Source organism: Papaver somniferum, unplaced genomic scaffold (genome assembly GCF_003573695.1).
Source record: "Papaver somniferum cultivar HN1 unplaced genomic scaffold, ASM357369v1 unplaced-scaffold_150, whole genome shotgun sequence".
Lineage (NCBI taxonomy): Eukaryota > Viridiplantae > Streptophyta > Magnoliopsida > Ranunculales > Papaveraceae > Papaver > Papaver somniferum.
The window spans coordinates 6,331,636-6,352,871 of NW_020624377.1; the positions used below are offsets into that span (position 1 = coordinate 6,331,636).

Genomic DNA, 21,236 nt, shown 5'->3' on the forward strand with positions numbered 1-21,236 from the left:
GAGAAGAAAACAGGGCAGCACGTACATGGAAGAAAATATTCACGGGATTACAGCGAGTTAGACGTGTGTGCTCGTGTTTGGAAGAACCTAACCACTATTTGGAGTGTGAAGAAGTTAAATATGGCAATATGGAAGCTTCAGAATGCGTGAAAATCAATATCAGTGATAAAAATGAAAAGAAAATAACCCGAGTAAATGAAGATTATTTGGAGTTAATGGAGGAGATTCAGTTTCGCAATCACGTATAATATGTTCACACGATAAAATATACAAGAGGTATCATAGGGGGTGTCGAGAGTATGGGGGATGAGGAGAGCCAGAGAAGAAGAAATTCGAGTTTTCCCAAACTCGGTTTCTGCTGCTGCTGATGATGATGAATATGAGGAACACGAAAAACAAACTCGCCAGGACAGTCGTTTTCCAACAGTGAGAACGACACACAGGCGTTGGTCGTAGAGACACTGCACCTGTGACCATTACTATTTATCGTTTATTCTGTGACGCCTTTTGCGCGTCGCAGATTACAGTTTCACACCATTTTCTCTTTTTCTCTCCATTGTAAACACCATTTGAGCTATAAATAATCTTTTGAGCGTGTTTTCATCATGATGAGCTAAACCCAACGGGGACGACGGAGGAAACCAAAATTCATCATGCGGTAAATTCATTTAATTCTTTATTTAACTATTTGCATTGAATTAAAATTAAAAAAAAAAATCTTAATTAATTGTCATTTCGTTTGATGGTTTATGCTTAGGATTAATTCTTTTGATATGCCATGCTTAAGATTTACAATTAATATTTTAAGAATCTATCTTAGGCAAAGAAATAGAGTCAAAATACTTGTTGAATGAGATATAATGGTTTAGAATAAATAGGTGAATCGCATGAATTTGAATATTTGGTGGAATCCTAGTCCCAGTACCTCTCGCCCACTTTGTTAACATTATTTGTATATTTATTGTTATTAAATTTAAAAATCGAACCTTCACAAGTCTTGAACGAACTTTACTACTACAACAACTTTTGAAATTCATCAAGGACGTCGAGGAATCACAAACAGTGAGACGAAGATGTTTGTGAATTCTTTATCTTGCCTATCGGAGAACTCTCACGATCTCAAGTCAATCAATAGATTGTACTCGTACGATAGATGATGCAAGATCATATCACACAACTACGATAAAAGTAGTATCGGTCTGGCTTCATAATCCCAATGAAGTCTTTAAGTCGTTAACCTGGTTTTAGAGAAGAAAACCAAAGGTTAAAGGAGAATCGACTCTAGCGAGCGCACTAGTATCACACATACGTGTGGGGATTAGTTTTGCACAATGCTAGATGTCTCCTTTATATAACCTTCAAATCAGGGTTTTGCCTTAGGTACAAAGCAATCAATATTCACTTTTATATGAAAACCTGATTTAGATTCAAGCTAATATTTCTCAACCGTTAGATCGAAAACTTAGCTTGTCGCACACACTTGAGATATACGTTTACTGGGTTTGTGAAAACCGTGCCCAAACATGTACGTGTGTGTTGGTTCAACATAGTAACCCAAAAGGTTAACTATATGAGCATTTCATATTAACCTTGTTCTTCTTCACCATAACTAGTTCAATTGACTCAAATGAAATAGTTAGAGAGTTATTCAATTGCTATGAGATCTTATGTAACTACACAAGACAAAATTGAAACAAAGATGATTCGATTTGATTGAACCGGCTCATGAACTTTAGCCACGGTTTGCATACTGCATTCCTTAGTAATTTAAGTTCATGTTCAGAGCACATCTTTAGATCATAACCCACTCAAGCTCGCAAACAAGTTCGTGGAATTAAGGCAACCGGTAGAATTTTCCAAACTCAGCAGAAAATCTCGGCAAAGAGACTTCCGTCAGTTTGCGGACTAAACATCCAAACGAGTTTTTGGAAATCCCAGCAGAAATTCCCGGTAAGAGAACTTCCGTCAGTTCGCGTACTTTGCAAAGCCAATTCCTCCGGTTTCTCTCAATCAACAAAGTTCGCAAACTTTGGGTTAAGGAATAAGACTTATACTCTCATTCCAATCATTGAAACATTCTTAGAGGACGTTATATAGTTGTTACACTATTTCTCGTCAAAGCGATTTTCAAAGTGATTGCAACATTATGACTTTCATCACTAGGTGAAGATAAACCCCATCAAAGCGAAACGCTTTACCAACACATGATTTCGAGATAAAGATAAGTAGAGTATACTCAGCTCGAAATATCAAATGTGTATGATCCAGTCTATATAGCATACGACTTTTGTCTCATAAGAAGTATGAGATAAGATAAATAGACTTTTGAGTAATAGATATGTTCAAGTATCCACATACCTTTTTGTTGATGAAGTTCCACGGTTCCTTGAGTTGATCTTCGTCGTTGTATGATGAATCGCCATGAAGTCCTTGATCTCAACAACACTTTTTTTATCTTAGTCCGAGACTTAGCTATGTAGACTAGAAATCAAGACTCATAGTTTTGATCACTAACATTTACAAACATATGCTTGATATAACAACGCATGCGAGGTCGAACGAGTTATGCTCTAAAACTTCGTAACAACATATTTACTCTTTTGTTGTTGTTACTGGTGTAGCCGCCTATCGGAGAGGAGAGTAATCTAATTAGGTGAAATCTCTTAAGGTCGCTCAGTTAAAAGTCTTCTTTAGGATTGAGAAGCTCTAGCACGACCCGTTGGTGGGAAACTAGATAATTGCGGTTTATCTATCCTTTCGATTGATTAACAAACTGGATATTTGTTTATTCTTGAGAATCTTCTCTTCTGATATAAGATTCACTCAAACTAGTTCAGAGTTTCGACAGGGATCTTTAGACTGTTGTTAGTTATAAAGACGATCTTGTGATAAATCCATTGTTAACAGACTCCGTTCTGTGCGTGATTTATCACAAGAGATTCAAGTGATTGTATACAGGTTTTTATTGAAGATTGCACCTAGTTTGTTTATTCTTGAGAATCTTCTCTTCTGATATAAGATTCACTCAAACTAGTTCAGAGTTTCGACAGGGATCTTTAGACTATTGTTAGTTATAAAGACGATCTTGTGATAATCCATTGTTAACAGACTCCTTTCTGTGCGTGATTGATCACAAGAAATTCAAGTGATTGTGTGCAGGTCTTTATTGAAGATTTAAGAATATTTGAAGACAAAGAAGATATTGAAGATCTGACTTGGGTTTTATAATCTTTGGTATGCACAATACTTGTTTCGGTAAAAGAGGATCCAATTAATAATCGGTTTATCCTTGTGGTAGATTGGATTGATTAATTGAGTAGATCGGCATCAACACGATTCTTCGGATTAAAGGTGTTGTTGGCTTAATCTTAAACGATTACCTTTGGGTGATTGAACATAAGATTGATCTAAGGACACAACGAAGGATTTTATGTTAAGATAAACAGAAGAGAGTATTCAAATAGATTTAATAGAGTTAATACCAAATAGATTTGTTGTATTTTTGTGTAGCGGCTTAATCCCGAGAGTATTCAATTCTGGACTAGGTCCCGGGATTTTTCTGCATTTTCGGTTTCCTCGTTAACGAAGTCTTGCTATGTCATTTACTTTTGTTTTCCGCATTATAATTGTTTTATTATAATTAAAGTAAATCACACAAACGTTAATTCATATTTACTTGATAAGCAATCCTATTGTGTTTGGTTAAGTCCGAACCTTTGTATCAAGTAAACATACTTCATTGTTGTATTGTCTCGATCTCGTATCCATAGACGATCACACGAAGTGTGAACCGATTAGTTGCATCGTCTCGAATCAGTCCATAGACAATCACTTTCGGAGAAAGAACTTATCGGTAGAAAAAGTTTTAGCATGAGGTATATTTGGGTACCCTCGACTTTTCAGAGGCTATCTTATGCCGGTCTTGTTAGTCGGTCCGTATCCATAATTAGGCCTGTTTTGTTAGGATTTGTTTTGAATTTGTTAATTTGTTAGTGTCTAAGTCAGATAAGATATGAAACCTGAAAGATAAGTATCTTAAGTAGTTAATGTCGTTAGGATAAACTTCACACGTATGTGAAGTTCTGGTCAGTCGATGATTATAAGTAGTCTCTCTTTTTGTTTGTCAAAGTAGCTTGCGAACTCGTTTATCAGATTAATAAATTGTTGATTAAGTTTGTTTGGTTTAAAACCATTATTTGCGTCTTTTAGCTCTTGTATTATAGTATTGCTCCTGAATTGGAGTTTCTTAGTCATCATTAAGGAGTGGATTCTCCTTATTGTCTTTTATCGCTTCCGCTTGTGCCATACCAATTAATATGTTCGCAAATGAATGTTATCTCGCTCATTCTTGTTTTGTTTTGGATACCAGTTATCTCTTTCGTAACTAACTATGGTTAGAAAATATTTCTTCGTGTATTCATAAAGTTTTGGTACATGAATGTTGAAATATGTATACCACCTAAGCTAAGGTAAAAAACATACCAAGGAAAGTAAACAATATTTGGTCTACTTTGCTAGATATTTGTAAACTGATTTAAAGCCAAATGAATGTATTATCGTGTTTACCTCAAGGAGGCCGCATGAATCTTCGATGTTTGGCTAACCTAAGGCATACGATATCGAGACAAATGTACAATTTTTCTAATATAACGAAACCCCAATCATAATCAACATCCTAGCCATCCCACTGGAGTACCTATACTTGAATTGAGAAAAAACATGAACCAAGTATCCATAAAATAAATACGTCGGTAATTTATGTATCTTTAGCAGGGTCATACGCTTTCAGATTAGGATAGTTATCACCATGCAATTCGTTGATTATAAATGCCCTTTAAACCGAAATTCGTGATTCTACCACTTCTTAACTTCCCATGATTATGTTGTGTTGTTACCTCAAAATACAATGAAAGTGCATCTTTGCATTGGTCTTATGGCAACAAAAGTGCATCTTTCCTATGATTATGTAGTTGGTCAAATGGGAAATCATCTCCTACCCCAGAAGGTACTAATGGTGTTAGGCCCGTAAACAAAATTGAAATTGTAAGTTTCATTTGTAATCCTCTTATTAATTGTATAAAAGTTATAAATCAAAATATATAACATACATGTTTCGAAGTTATGGAAATGAAACTTGTGTGTAGTATTCACTAACGTTCCATCAATATATTCACCAATTTGAGTGACTTTTTATGCGCTCGTATCAATACAAAATAATCCAAGAAAATCGATAGACAATAGTTTGCATAAACTTTGTTAACTTCGCACCAACCACCTCTTGTATTTTGAAAAAAACTATCCCGCTCTATTTTTGTAGACGGATGACATTGGCTTGATGTTAATTCTCGATCGGAATGTAGAGTGGAATTGTTCTCTTCATCCGAATGTTCTTGTTTCTTCGTTAGAGATCGATTATGTTTACTTATAGGTGGTTTTATATTTTCTTTCCACTAATATCTTGAGATTGTGACATGACAGGTAAATAAATGTTGAATTTATGTTGAAAATATGTACTAAATAGAAAAGACTGAATTTGTGCTGAATTTATACGGGTTATATGACCGCTACTTTATTGTTGCAGAATGACCGCAGTGGCATCAATATGATATACGCCCGTCTCAAAATGAGACGAGGCTGGGCTCAGTCTGATATGACACTCGACTCAACTTACTACGACCATACAAAGCTGCAACGGCCGTCTGTGTTTGAAACCTATTTTGAGGCATACTAGATTTTTCTGAGGCATACTAGATAATGCCAAAATAGGGTCACTAAATAAAAAATAACATCATCCCTCATCCACCAATTTTGATAATGGCATAACTACCCTTATATAATTAGTGTAAATGATTATGATTAGAATTGATTAATTATGAATTTTAAGGATTGGTTAAACATTAAATTATTAGTGGTGAATTAGTAGAAAAATCAAATTTATGTGAGAGAGTTGGGATTTTTGAGAGGCAGAAGAAGAAGTGAAGAAAAAAAGCTTGGGTTTTGACTTTTGAGATTTTAGTGATTAGAAGTGACCAAAATGTGTGATTCAAATCAGAGGTAAACTTCTATCGAGGTTTAATTTCCTTTTATAAGTTGAATCTGCCAAAAAATTGAATTTTTAAAACCCAGATCTGCTGACCAGATGAACAGTTCGGCTGATAACTTTTGAGCCGAACTTCACTCAGAAACTGAATCATCCACTAGGTTCGGCTTGAAAAATTGAGGTTCGGCTGGAAAATTGAGGTTCGGCTGAAAATATTGTAAAGTCGCATTAGCCGAACATAGTGTTTCTCTAAATCATACACTAAGTTCGGTTCAAAATTGATACTGCAAGATCAGCCGAACTGATCTTCAGAAAACCCTAATTTCATCTTTGAAATCATATTCTACCGATCAAACAAAATATAATCAATCAAAAACAAGATGGGTTTGTTACACATACATTCTAAAATACATCTAAGAGCAATTGAGATTTGGATTTCGTATTCCAACATCGCTCACTTCGATTCGTGTTTTCTTTGTTTGATTAATTTCTTTATTGAATTGGAGTCCTAGATGTTTAAGTTTATAGTTTATTTTGATTTTTAATTTTAGATTTTTGAGGATGATAGAACTATGACAAATTGAAATCATTTATGAATATATAGGTAATTATACTACCTTTAGACACCCCTTATAAACCCATCCTAGATAAATTTAATGGAGAGTATGCCTCAAAATAGGTTTCCTCTGTTTATATCGAGAAACAATTTTTCGACCGCACACCATCCAATTTACTCGAGGCCCAACGGAAAATAGAAAATTGTACTGACATGGAGCCACGGAGAGACACGTGGAACCAAGAGGGCAAAATCAACCGATACGATACAGATATAATGCAGTCCGAGAAGTTTGAAAGGCATTTTCATTTGTACACACCTTCGAAGTTAGGGTTACCCCATAGGCGGCAGGAAGAGAAGATCGATCGCTTTGTTTGTTTTTAGGATTTTGTTACGAGGATGGAAACAAGTTCAATGAGTGAATGACTTGCCAATCTAAACCCTAATAACTCGTTTGAGGTAAATTTTATTAGTTCCCCCCAAAAATGAGGCATGCACGAGAAATAATGAGTTCCTGATCCTGCGTGTTTGATTTTTCTTGTTGTAGGTTGTTCAACCACCCGATGATTATATATCTAGTCTTTGTTTTATTCCTAATTTCAAGCGTCTTGCTGCAACTTCTTGGGATAAAACGGTTCGCTTTGATTCCGATTACCACCTATAAAACTGAGACTTAAGGTGTGTCTAACTGTCTTTATGTTTTCATTACTCTGATCTTATGTTGTCATATTGGAAATTTGCGCACGTAACATCTAGTATTATATAGTTCTTTGCTGGTTTCCATATGTTTTCGTTCAATCAACCTGAAAGCTTCAAAGTTAAAGTAGTTTGTTACTGCTACAGTTAAGAGAGTTTTAGGAAAAATTATGCTATTAAAGGAAGGTGTTTCTTATTGGCGGAGAGTTAAAATGGGTGTAATCAACCTAGGTGTATGCAGAAAACTAAACAATATCATGTTAGACAGCTACCTCCTAAAAAGGTCAGCAGCTGTTTCATTATCACTATCTGCTTTGAAACTATTGATGCATCCATTAAGAGGTGCAACTAAGTGGTGCCCAAAGTCGATTGATCCTCTTATCTACAATATTGACGCGTTAATATTTTGTTGGATCAATACCTAATTCATCCTAATCTTCCATAAGATTGGCTAAAGTTTTCTTAGGGAGATCGATTCAAGCAGCAAGGGAAAGTGTTGACAAACATATCTTGTGGATTTTTCATCCATCTAAATTATATGTCTTGTGAGGGTGTTTAGGAATGCGTTTTTGTGTTCCTGAATGTTATTGCATATGTTTAGCTGATTACATCCTATCTACTTCTCCAGGCCATGTCTAGGTGCAACAATCCTATTACTTGCAGCGCATTCACCAGTGACGGCCTTATATATGCTTATGCGGTAAGCGACTTAAAGCATTACTTGATAAAGTCTTGGATTTTCGTTTAGTTTAATTCTTACATGTTCCGTCTTTGGAGTAGGTTATGGACACTGTTTTAGTTATCTATTATTCGTCATATTGTTGATATGTTAGAAGTGGTAGATTATGGTCCGAGTTTCACTTTTTTTCTATGTTTAAGATATAGGTGTGCTATGACTGGAGCAAGAATGCGAAAAATCGTAAAACTTCAAAGCCGAGAATTTTCCTCTCACTTTTTTCTATGTGTAAGATATAGGTGTGCTATGACTGGAGCAAGAATGCGAAAAATCGTAAAACTTCAAAGCCGAGAATTTTCCTCCACCTACCACGGGTACTCTTCTTCTTCTTCTTCCTCTTCCTCTTCCTCTTCCTCGACTTCGAAGTTGTCATCGAAAGGTTTCTTTACATAGATCTTATTACTTTCCTTTTTGAGGCTAAAATATCTATGATGGTCAGGAATCTGAGGTGAAAGGAAAACCACCACGTGCTGGGAAAGGTAGAAAGTGAAGCTACTGCTTGCTGAGGTACATGTGGTTGGTCATGAATGTCAATTGTGGGAAATCAAAACTGCCCTCTGGTGTTGTTGATTATTTGTAAATGTGTTCACCAAAAATTGGAAAGCCTGGTGTCTTGGTTGGCAAAAATCGGTCTCTCTTTACTTTTTTCTTAGCTTTATGAACCAAATGGCGTTCTTCTCGTCTACTTTCAAAAGTTTACTTTTTGGCAGCAATTTCTTTCTTTATTTCCTGCAGGTGAATACCTTAAGCAGAATCCTTGTAATATTACCACTAGTTATTTAAAAAATTCGACTCCACAGGGTCAATTTCTAAGGTATACTCCCTCCGTTACTTTTTAATAGGCCAATTTTTTTTTTTGAGAAAATTAAGGAAATTAAGAGAACTAATTACTGAAAGTGGTCCTCTAAACACTTGTCAAAATAGGGTTTTAGTAGAGTTACAGATCTATGTTCGGTTAGGCCGATTTTCCAAAAAATCCTAGTTTACTAACCGAACTTCTTGAAAATGAAGAACACGAAGAACAGTTCGGTTCTATTGGATTTAAAACTAAGTCACCGAACTCTCTGTTCGGTTGTTTCGCAAAAAAATTTAAAACTACAAAGTAACCGAACTCCACCCTTAGAACCGAAAAAAAAAAAACAAATCCATTCTAACCGAACTGTGTTGTTGTGGCCACTATCTTGAGTTCCAAAATACCGAACTTAGCCAATAGAGTTCGGTTTTTTAGCAAAATTTTTTAAAACTACAAAGTAACCGAACTTAGCCAATGGAGTTCGGTTGATTCGCAAAAAATACTTTTAACCGAACTCCTTGTATTAGAACAACAGAAGTCCACAAGTTCGGTTCCTTCGCAAAATAAGGATATCACCGAACTTTAGTTTACGAAAATAATGAGAAGTCCACAAGTTCGGTTCGTTTGCAAAAATGTTAAGTTTTCTTTGTAACCGAACTCTACCTTTGAAACTTCGTAACCGAACTCTACCTAATTCGCCAAGAAATAAATTTCGTAGTAACCGAACGTTTGCCTAATTGCATATATGCATATATAGCCCAGTTCGGTTGATTCACAAAATATGTTAAACTTTGCGAACCAACCGAACTTCTAACACTAGGTTACTTTTAACCTGCAGTTCGGTTGGGAACTTGGTTACGTTGAAATTTGCGAACTAACCGAAACACAAGATGTACCCAAATAAATTGTTAAGTTCAAAGTTCGGTTACCTACCATTTTATCCTAGGTAACCGAACATTACACTGTACGACCAAAACCTCCATTAACGAGCGAGTTCGGTAACCTGCGTGTTTGGAAAACGTAACCGGACTACACTTTTAGGTGTGTTCGGTTACATGTTCTTGACATATGGTAACCGAACTGACCCAAATCTACATAAAATTTTTCATTTTATTTGAAAGTTTGGAGCAATTCAATCAACATTATCTAAGTTGAAGCACACCGGGGTATCCAAATACCATTCCGGGGTGGGGGGGGAAAATCCAGCGGGGCAGGGGGCCGGCGGCAGCGGCGCGAACGGGACGCGCAAGAAGGCGACGCGGGAAAAAAAAACAGCTGGGGGGAATCGCAAAATATATTTAACTAATATATCTCACTAATCATTACACTAACTATTATTAACACTAACTTATCATCGCCCAAAATTAATCAAGGAGGGTAATTTAGGTATTAATATAAAGATCCAGATAAGGGGTGACCTAGATTTACATCTAATGTCTTTACCCAAAATAAAACCATGGTCCCCAAAAAAACCATGGTCCCAAAAAATCGTTCTTGCAAAATAAGTGGATGGGCCAGATCGAATTGCCAAAGGGAAAATTAGGGGGAGACCCAAGAAAAATAATATTCTCATTGTCAAGCCCACAATTAATTTTAGGTATTGTGACACCCATAATTATTTCCGTGACACCCATAATTATAAGAAATTGTTAAAAATGTACGCATCAGGGATTATGCGTCCGCATGACAGGTTATGCATCAGGGGTATAATTGGCAACGCAACTTGGATATAACATATCTAAAAATCCGCGCCTTGGAATTTTACAAATTTAATATCGTTGGAAATCTTTTTAAGAGAGCTACACAACGAGTACAAACAAGAATATCAAAAAAAAATATTCACGAAAAAATCAGAGGTGATCATCATTTTAGGAAAAATTTTCGAAAACTTGATACATAACCATTATGCAGCCACCAAAAAAGATGCATAACACATTCTGCAGATGCATAACGAATTATGCAACCATTTTCTCCACTGCATAACAAATTATGCATTTGGATAACAAAGTTATGCATTGTTTTGGTTGATTTTAGTGCGTACATAAAAAAATTGATGCATAATGCAGTATGCATCCATATTTACGGATGCATATAAGATTATGCATTTATTTTCTAGATGCATAAAAGATTGTGCAACAATTTTATCGATGCATAATGCATTATGCAGTCATATTTTCGGATGCATAACAGGTTATGCATCTATTTTCACGACTGCATAACATGTTATGTAGATATTATTGTAGGTGCATGACAAGTTATGCAACCTTATTTTTTGTTGGTTTCAATACTAAGAAAAAAGTAGCTGCATAACGTGTTATGCAACCGTTTTCTGGACTGCATAACAAGTTATGCAACAACTTTTGTAGATGCATAACAGGTTATGCAACCATTTTCGTAGCTGCATAACAAATTATTCAACCATTATGACCAAACATCAACACCAATATGACCAAATACATATGTGGCTTCCCAACCAACAACACCAACACCTCTCAAAAACGACTAAAATTATAAAGTACCATAACAATTCTGAAAAAAGCAACAAAACAAAAGCATCCACAACAACTATTTTCCACTGCCCCTTGAAAAACAACCAATGAACCCATTGAAACCGGCAGCAAACCTTTGTTACAGGGTCAAGAAAATATGGCAAACTGACCCACATTTCTTCCTTGTTTTCTCGTCAAATACCAGAGCCAAATACTCATGTATTCATAAGCAACTCGTTCTTGAATCCAGCTCAACTGGTAATCTTCTAAACAGACTCGGAAACCACTTTAAATCCTCTCCAAAACCTGTGCAAAGACTCACCACTCTATAGTTAAAAGGTGGCAACAAGAACTGGCCGGTCATTCAGGCATTTAGCCAAGCACCTTGTGTGCAGTTTTGAGTTGGTGACAGATTGTGTAATGGATGCATCTTGGAAACTACCAGAATCAATTTCTTACCAGAAAATGTGGATTAGAGACAAACCCACTGTCCTAAACATTCACATAAACCTCAGACATTCATCAAAATGCACTTTATTCACTGAAGTTAACAACAACAACAACTTGCCCCTCTTCCCTGGCTGATATAACTTCTGAAACTGTTCACTATCAATCCTTGTTGTGAAGCCAAATTCGATAAAAACACATCTTCATTTTCTTCTCCGCTTCACATTGTTTGTCTTAACCTCCTCCATTACTCACCCAAATCGATGGCAGCAACTCGTTTTCTTCCTTATCTCCATCGGCCAAAACTTCCATCTCTTATACCTTCTATTGATACCTTCACATACGACGACGGAACCACTGTCAAACTTCTAAATCGACCAACCAATTTCTGCATCTTCCTGTGTTGAACTCACATCACAATTTCGAGACCATCTGCTGCCATCTTGGAATCAAAGACAAACCCAAGTTCTTAAATCTTCTCAGCATCACAGACCCACCTTCGAATTCCTCTTCCTTTCCAATCAACACACAGACTACAACCCATTTTTTGCAATTCAAAATCAGCAATTTCTTCTCATCTGCTTTGATTTCAAAATCTCACAGATCCCCTTTCCTCTTCTTGAACAACAACCTTCCATCTGATTGAAAAAACCCCAATCTCAGTTTCTTCTTTGATTCAACCAAAATCATAGTAGCAAACTCTACCTCGAATCTTGGTTGTCTAAATTCTTCGATTTCCTTATCTGAGTTAGAAAGAATTGAAGATGATGAAGAAGAAAAAAGAACGACAACCGAATTTTATAAATTATGGGTCTGAGAATAATTTTCTTCCAAAAAATGGGTGCGCGCCTTTAGTTTTGGGAGCGTGGGTTTCACAGTGAAAAGATATGGGAGAATGGATTTCCCCCTAGTTTTCACATTGCCAAATGCCCCTCACTTTGAGGGTTAAATGGATCCGGGTTAGGATCCCGTCGGGTCGCCCAAGGTCGATATATCTGATGCGTAATTCCGAATTGTGTGTTTCTATCTAGGTTTTCAATTGTAAAAGAAAAATGGCGTTTGCTTCTTCTTCTTCGAGCAAGCAGCAAATTGTTCTATGTGGTCCGAATCATGTCAAAGTATATAAAAACACCAAGACAGCCGAAAACAGTACAGAAGCAGCTACTAGCGATGAGCAGATGGAAGTTGATAGACCTGATTTTATGTTAAAAGAAGAAGAACGACCACCGTATGTTATTGTTGTCCATGGACCTCCCAAGGTAATTTTAAAGTTCATTGGTCATTCACATTAATTTTGCCCCGTTCACTGCTTCTACTTGTTGTTTTCTCTTCTACTAGGTTGGGAAGGAGAAGCACCTGTTCATTAGGTCACTAGTAGATCATTATACCGAGGATCGTGATTTACCGGACTTGCGAGGGCCCATTACCATCATAACAGGTACATTGATTAATTTTTCTTAGAGAAATTGGTGTCATGGTTTAACTTGTGTTTTTTATTTTGTGTCAGGGAAGAGAAGGCGAATACAGTTTGTGGAGTGTCCCAATAATGTTAATGGTATGCGTGATGCTGCAAAGTATGCTGACGCTGTAATATTCCTCATAAATGCATATGTTGGGTTTGAAATGGTGAGTAATTACATGTGGAATCTCACAATGTTTTTTCGATTACCTTTCAGGTAACAATGCTTTGTGCCTAACAACAGTTTTAAAAGAAGCAAGTTAGAATATAGTTTTAATTTCTTATTGCAAGAGGCTTTTGCTGATTTCAGGAGACATTTGAGTTTGTTAACGTCTTACGAGTTCATGGCATGCCCAAGGTTATGGGGGTGCTGACATCTATTGATAAATGCGACCTATTTGAAACCGAAGAACACCTCATGAATCATTTCAGCATTGAAATATGTGAAGGAGCAACAGTATTCTGTTTATCTGGGCTTGATCATGGGATGTAAGTTTGTTAAGATTCAATATGCCAAAAATAGCTTCTTGTTCTCTTTTACCAGTTTGTGAAATTCAAGGGACTCACTCAAAGTAAACTAGTAAGAGTATAGTCCGTCACGGTTTCTTAATCTATTCTAACAGGTATCCGGAGCATGAAATCCGCCAGCTGGCAAGCTTCATATCGGCTATGGATTTCCATCCTTTGTCATGGCAAGCTGCACAACCATATGTGTTAGCAGAACACTTTGAAGATGTAACTCGAGTGCACACGGATAACAGATGCAATAGAGACATTGTTTTGCATGGTTATCTCCGAGGTTGTGATATCAAGAAAGGAGCTAAGGTATTTGTGTTAGGGATGCTAATTGATGCCTTTTGGAACTAGAGACTACCTTTGTAAATACATCCTTTGGTTTGTTAATAAGCGCATATACATTTGTTATCACATACTCTGAAATCACATATATTGCTCGTTATTTTGCATGATTTAAAATAGTTTAAATCCATCTTATATTTAGTCTACCACTCTTCATATTTATAAACTTGTGCAGATTTGTTAAAAATAGGAAAAAGTAAGGACTATTTCTAGAAATTTTGTTAACTCTTAGAGCTCATTAACATTTACAAAGACTCGTGAAATTTGAAGCTAAGTGGCCGTGGTGCATTTTCTTTGTTCGTTATAGTTCAAAGTCAAGATTCCTGCCGTGTATCCATGATTCCAATAGTATCTGATTTCTTCTTTTCTCATAGTTCTGTATTTATGCAAGATGTAACTCAACAGTCTTGGTGTACGTTGGCTTTCAGATGCCTTAATATTTTCACCAGTGCAAAAGTTTTGAATGCGATATAAATTCTCGGTGACTGTGTTGGTGTTTTTTTTTTTTTTGCTTTTTTCTACAAGTATTACTATTACATTATATGTCTGAACTTCAAGCTTAGCTCCAATGAAAATTATCCGTGCCTTTCTCTATGTGGAAAAGCAAGGGGATGTTCTCAGAGTCCTGAACAGTAATTGTTTCTTGTAAACACAATTAGCTCTCTTTGCTCTATAAAGGCTTGTTCCATTTTATTCTGTGTTCACTTCTTCCACCATGAGTATTACTTGAATATCATTTCACCCGTATGCAAACTGACTTGGGGTTTATTATATCAGGTGCACATTGCTGGTGTTGGTAATTTCCCTCTATTTAGTGTAACAAGCTTAGCCGATCCTTGCCCTTTTCCGGCTGGTTCCAAAAAGAAGAGATCTCGGGAAGGTGATATCACAGCTCCATTTACTCAATTTAATAACGGGATGCGTTTCTTTTCTACACAATGTTTGTAGTATGATTGTCTGAGTGTAGAAACATTAATTTCTTGCTAAACACGTGTTTCTATGGATATTTCTAGTGATCTTTGTATTATTTTTACAATTCTTCTTCTGTTTATTTTTTTAATTTCAGAAAAAAAGCTTGATGAAGGCGAGAGTTTCAGACCAGGGACTTATCTAAGGTTGGAGGTCCGAGACATTCCTTTCGAGATTGTTGAGAATTATGTTCCTTATCATCCTATTCTCGTTGAAGGTATCAGTCCCGTGGAAGAGAAGATTGGATATATGCAGGTTAATATTCATTTTCATTTAACTATCGTAAAGTTAGTTGTACAATTTATTGTGCCCATTGAATTCAAGTAACTTACAATTTTTCGAACTACATCTGAGCAGAAAGATACAGCTGCTGTTGATCTTACCATGAAACAAGAAGAACCTCCATATGTTATTGTTGTCCATGGACCTCCCAAGGTAATTTTACCTACTATTAAAGTTCATGATAGACATTAATTTTCCTTGTTTAGTGTGATTCTAATTATTTTATTCTGTTCTAGGTTGGAAAGTCCCGGTTGATTAGATCACTAGTAAAGCGTTACACCAAGAAAAATGTTAATAAATTATACATGCAAGGCCCAGTTACTATCATATCAGGTATACTTATTTTAATTGTTTCTTACTTCTTAGACAGATTGGTTCGGTTTCATGGTCTCATTATGTGTTCTGGTTTTTTGTTAGGGAAGCAAAGACGGATACAGTTTGTGGAGTGTCCGAATAACATTAATGGTATGCTTGATGCTGCAAAATATGCTGACGCTGTCATGTTGCTCATTGATGCAGATACTGGTTTTCAAATGGTACGTAACATTTGAAAGGCCAAATATATCTTTAGAAGCCTTTCCATTAACAACAATTGCGAGTTAACGTTGCTGCCATTTTCACTTTGTTCATACTTGATAACAATGAGAACTAGGTTATGGCAAGTTAATATGGTATTTTAATTTGTAAGATGCTTTTGCTGATTTCAGGAAACATTCGAGTTTGTGAATATTTTACGAGTTCATGGCATGCCGAAGGTCATGGGGGTGCTGATATCTGATGGTATGTGCGCAGATCTTGAAAAACTATTAAGAACCAAAGAATGCCTTATGAATCATTTCTCTACTGAAATATATGAAGGAGCAAGACTATTCTGCTTATCTGGACTTGGAACTGGGATGTAAGTTTCTTATGCTTGAATATGTCAAAGTAGCTTTGCATGTTTCATTCGCGTTTCTTATACAATTTTGTAAATTTGTTGGGTCTGAATTAATGTAAAATAGATTGCTTATAGTCTATTATGCTTTCTTATCTATTCTAACAGGTATCCTAAGCATGAAATTCTGGATCTTGCAAGCTTCATATCGATTATGGAATTTCATCCTTTGTCATGGCGAGCTGCACAACCTTATGTGTTGGTAGACCGTTTTGAAGATGTTACTCCGTCAGGCAGGTTGCTCATCGATTACAGATGCACTAGGGACATTGTTTTGTATGGTTATCTCCGAGGTTGTGATATCAAGAAAGGAGCTAAGGTACTTATCTTAGGGTTGCTAACTGATGTCAATCTTGCTTTTTATTCTGCCGCTGCTCTTTGGAGCTAGAGATGACCGCTTTTTTCTTTTTATTCAGTTCATATTCTTTTGTGTAGAGAATTTTTTTCACTTCTGTACGTTGAGTTTTACTTGAATATTGTTCCACCAATATGCAAACTGACTGGGGTTTATCACGTCAGGTGCACATTGCTGGTGTTGGTGATTTCCCTCTATTTGGCATAACAAGCTTTGTTGATCCTTGCCCTTTAAAGTCCGCCCTCAAAAGGAAGAAATCTCTGAAAGGTGATATCTTGTCTTTGTTATTCTCAAATCTTAACAGACTGTCGCACAGTATTGACCGACTATCTGAGAGAAGAAACATCACTTTCTTACATGTTTCTTTGTTACACAGTATTTGTAGAATGATTATCTTTGAAGAAACATCAGATTATTTTATGGATCTTTGCAGTAATCGTTGTGCTATTTTCACAGTCATTATGTTTTAATCTTTTTTTGAAATTCCTTAATATTGCATATATTAGGAAAGGAGCAGGATGGGTGTTCGAGTTTCAGACCAGGGACTTATCTAAGATTGGAGGTCCGAGACATTCCTTTCGAGATGGTTGGAGATATTAATCCTGGTCATCCGATTCTCGTTGGAGGTATCAGTCCCAGAGAAGAAAATATTGGATATATGCAGGTTGATATGCCTTTTCATTTTTCTAGCGTAAAGTATGTTGTAATTTTACTTTTAAATAATTTCACTATGCAAGTATGTTAAATTGCCTGTCTGTTGTTCTTCCAGGCAACACTTAAGCGACATACTTGGCACAGGAAATTGTTGAAGACAAGAGACCCTATTATAGTTTCCATTGGTTGGAGGCGGTACCAGACGAGCCCTGTATATGCCATGGATGACAGTGGTGACCGGCTTCGAATGCTCAATTACACCCCCGTTGACATGCAGTGCCTTGCAATGTTTTGGGGCCCCCTTGCATCACCCAACACTGGAGTTGTTGTTGTACAGGATCTACCAGACAAAAGGGTATATAATTTGTTCTATTATAAATATAAATTAAAAAACCATCGCTTGTTTGGTTCCTGTGATAAGTGTGTGGTCCACTTTCTCTGAATCCTCAGGCAGCGTTTCGCATTTTAGCAACTGGCGTTGTTGTTGATTTTAACCATGCTGCGAAGATATTAAAGAAATGTAAGCGGTCTAGAATACCTTGGAAGATCTCTGGCAAGACTGCTCTTATTAAGAACTTGTTTAAATCAGATGATGAAATTGATAGGTTCAAAGATGCAAAACTTTGGACAGAGAGCGGAATTCAGGGGAAGGTTGAAAAGGTTAGCATTATAAGTCCTGAATCTTTGGTTCAGTACTTCTTGTGCTCGACTCTTTTGTTGTATCGTGAGACCCAGCATTCCCATGGTTTGTTTTTGTGTAGGCTGCAGAAAAAGTACGGAGAAGAAAGGATGGTGTACTTAGAGTAGGGATTGTGGAGTGCAAGTTTAAGCGCAGAATTTGCATGCATGATACAATTTTCATGCGCATGTGGAAAGAAGTTAAAGTTCCTGGTTTCTTCAACCCATTCATACAAATGACTGGGTTATCACACAGGGTTAGTGCCTGATTTTAATTCTTTAGATGATTTAATTTTATGGCTTACAAAATTCCATGTATCTGACTTGCGTCCACGTTTAAATGAAGCCCGATGAATTCCCGAAAGGAGTGTTATTCAAACATGAAACTGATGGAGAGTCGCCCACAGAACGACGTATGGTGGCCTTTGTTGAGGGAGAGCCTAGCTTCCAAGACCTAACTATTGCCAAGGAATTTGAGTTGTATCATGTAAGATAGTATTGGCTTTGCAAGGCCCTACCCGTAATTCTTTTTTCTTCAGAATTTGATGTTGGGTTTGATATGTCGTTGATTCTACAGTGTAATAAAGAGGAGCAGAAGGAATTCAAGAGACATCCAATGCTGGTGATGATTCCAAAGGAAGAAGAGATGTTAGAAATACATGAGAGAGGGGAGATTACAAAGAAACACCAAACAAAGCCATGGACTCCCGACTGTCCTGTAGACGACCGGGTCTTGAATTGCGCAATGAGTCTATATGGAAAAGTTCCAACTTATTTTACCTTCTTCCGACCACGTAATCAAATTAAATATAAGAATTAGAATATATCCTAATCTTATAATGTATTTGCTCCATGTTGTTTAGAAGTACTAGCTAATTATATTTCATATTAAAAAGAGATCTCTTGGAGTGCATACAATAATCAATTTGGTTAATGTTATAAATTATCTGTACCTATATACTAAACGGTAGCAATAGGTACTATGCTATTCTACCAAGTAAAAGGCTAAGACTAAAGGCATGCCCCTCGGCATATTTAATTAGCAATAGATATATAGAATGGTATGGTAGATACAAACATGTAGAGCTGTTAAAGATAATTAATACTCTCTCAGTTTTTTTAATAGGATGGTTTTGTTTTTAGAGAAAATTAAAGAAATTAAAAAAACTGATCATTGAAAGTGGTCCTCACATTTGGCAATAAAAGAAGTGAAGTTAAATGGTCTCTATCACTTGTCAGCAAAAGAAGTAAAGTGAAATGGTTCACATAAAACTTGTCATCAAAAGAAGTTGAGAGAAAAGTGATCCCAAAAAACTAAAGTGAAATTTAACTTTCCCAAATAGTAAACCAGCCTATTTTTTTTGAAACATTATTTATAAAACCAGTCTATTAAAAAAGAACGGAGAGAGTAATAAATAATTAATATTGTTTCGTTTCTTACTAATTATGACCCACTACAGTACACAGGTGTCTCGGCTATTTATAGCCAAGAGAAAAACTGAAGAGCAAATATTACATTGCCACGTCTTGGTGCACGTGGTGGGATTAAGATCAATTTAATCCGATCATCCTTGTCGAGTGTTAGAGAGTCGGTTGGTCAGCCAAATTTTCTAGAAGCCGACTTTACAGTACTCTCCCTTGGCTGACCACCACTTTAACAGTGTTGCGTTGCTAAAATCAGACCGGTAAAAGCGTGATACTAAAAGAATTTACAATGATGATGAACATGCATGCGCTTCTTTGTTAAAACCTTGTCGGGACAAATCATTTATGAAAATCTGAACGCTGGAAGCTCACAACGAAATTGACGGCGCTGCTCATTTTTCTTTGTAAAACTTTATCAGGAAAAACCGTGTGCGAAAAACCTGAACCAGATAATACAGAGGTTTATCCCATAACCGCGTCTCGAGAAACTCTATGGATATTTCACCGTTCTAAGATTATTATCTCATTAAAAACCTTGTCAGGAAAATCCAGAGAGACAAAACCTGAGCGTAGGAAAACATGAGTACTTAGATCAATGATAAATCCGCAGATGTTTCCTCGTTAAAACCTTGCCCGGAAAAACCCAGGGGGACAAAAACCAGGACAAAGGAAATAGAGTATAACAATTCGAACTGCGGATAGTAATGGACTCGCATGCCTCATTAAAACCTTAACAAGGAAAACCCGGTGGGGACAAAACCTTGACTAAGGAAAAAGACTACACGACGTAATGTCCAATATTCCCATATCCATAATGTTCCATGACTTTACTCCCCCTGATGAGTAGCCTTCTCAGTTGATCAATCTTTTCGATAGTATTGCATAGAGATCAAGAACCATCCTCTAATGACATCAGCAGCTCCAGCTTCCTTTAGTTAAGAAAATCAGTATGATTTTCCTCTGTGCAATTTCTTAATGATCTTCTGATTGTACTAGCTTTTTATTCTCAATTAGTTTTTTCTGAACAATCTTGACAGACTTGAGGAAGAAAACTATCCTCTAATATCAGACAACCAGCTAAGAGAATATTAGCTGCTTTAACAAACCTGCGAAAATAAAAACTTAAACAGTCTGATTAACTTTTCTCTGTGGGAGACATCCAACGATCTTTTATGTCAAAAGATCCAGTTTAATGGTACCACGAAGATGAGGGGACTTTCTTCGAACAAATGTCTCGATATTGGTGCTGGGAAAAGCCAGACTTACATGTTTTATTATAGAGCCAATATCAAGTATCTGCAGCATATTTCAGCTAAGTACCAATTACACATCTTTCTGTAATATAAACCACAGAGTAATATATCTCCTTTGTTGAGATGTAAATCGATCAATCTTAAAGATAAGAGATCGAATGACTGAAATTGCATTAGCTTTCCCATTTAAAGATGTCCAAACCCTTAAGGTTGATGAAATTAATGGTCTTCAAGCTACAATGCTCAATCAACAGGTCGATATCTTGCTTTACCGAGAATTTCATCTCGAACTCTCGCGTTAAGCATTTTTGTGCTCTGGAGACCTCTTCAGGAGTTCCAATTAAGTAGATGTTGCATTAATCATAACTAGTCAATGAAAAGTTCCTGAGTATATAAGATGGTTCATATATCCCTGGATAATATAAGTACTCACTTAGACGATTGACCACTTTCGTCTTTATTGAGAGAATGCATATGACACGGTAATTCTACTAATAGGTAAAAACCTTCAGGAATTTCTATGCAGTTTTTCTGTATCTAGTTTTTCATATAGATTTGTAGTGACCACATCTTCTGGATGCACGTCGCGTCCTTAAAAACTGCCAGACAAAT

At 36.4% G+C, this 21,236-nt stretch overlaps 1 protein-coding gene and 1 long non-coding RNA gene across 3 annotated transcripts; both read left to right on the forward strand.

Annotated features, from left to right (window-relative positions):
- Positions 1-7,240: 7,240 nt before the first annotated feature.
- LOC113335995 lies at positions 7,241-8,737 on the forward strand. The gene is made up of 4 exons (XR_003353581.1): positions 7,241-7,274; positions 7,921-7,992; positions 8,268-8,342; positions 8,468-8,737. It is a non-coding gene; the product is annotated as an uncharacterized LOC113335995 (long non-coding RNA).
- Positions 8,738-12,804: 4,067 nt separating this feature from the next.
- LOC113336174 lies at positions 12,805-20,537 on the forward strand. Of its 2 annotated transcripts, XM_026582163.1 has the most exons (20): positions 12,805-13,016; positions 13,096-13,195; positions 13,265-13,383; positions 13,527-13,705; positions 13,840-14,041; positions 14,852-14,954; positions 15,141-15,298; positions 15,401-15,478; positions 15,562-15,658; positions 15,743-15,861; positions 16,033-16,223; positions 16,368-16,578; positions 16,779-16,881; positions 17,121-17,278; positions 17,384-17,623; positions 17,719-17,928; positions 18,030-18,203; positions 18,293-18,433; positions 18,524-18,791; positions 20,508-20,537. In XM_026582163.1, exons 1-19 carry the CDS (start codon positions 12,810-12,812, stop codon positions 18,764-18,766), a joined length of 3,033 nt encoding a protein of 1,010 aa, XP_026437948.1. In that variant the 5' UTR covers positions 12,805-12,809; the 3' UTR covers positions 18,767-18,791; positions 20,508-20,537. The 2 variants fall into 2 exon arrangements, with proteins under 2 accessions (XP_026437948.1, XP_026437947.1); XM_026582162.1 differs by lacking the exon at positions 20,508-20,537 and having other exon boundaries at positions 18,524-18,885.
- The last annotated feature ends 699 nt before the right edge of the window (positions 20,538-21,236 follow it).

Bases quoted from the DNA above. Each gene is read 5' to 3' on its own strand.
- LOC113336174 (XM_026582163.1), top strand. From the start codon at position 12,810: ATGGCGTTTGCTTCTTCTTCTTCGAGCAAGCAGCAAATTGTTCTATGT. The intron at 16,224-16,367 runs GTAAGTTTCTTA...CTATTCTAACAG, and splicing joins TCTGGACTTGGAACTGGGAT to GTATCCTAAGCATGAAATTC. The intron at 17,624-17,718 runs GTATATAATTTG...CTGAATCCTCAG, and splicing joins AGGATCTACCAGACAAAAGG to GCAGCGTTTCGCATTTTAGC.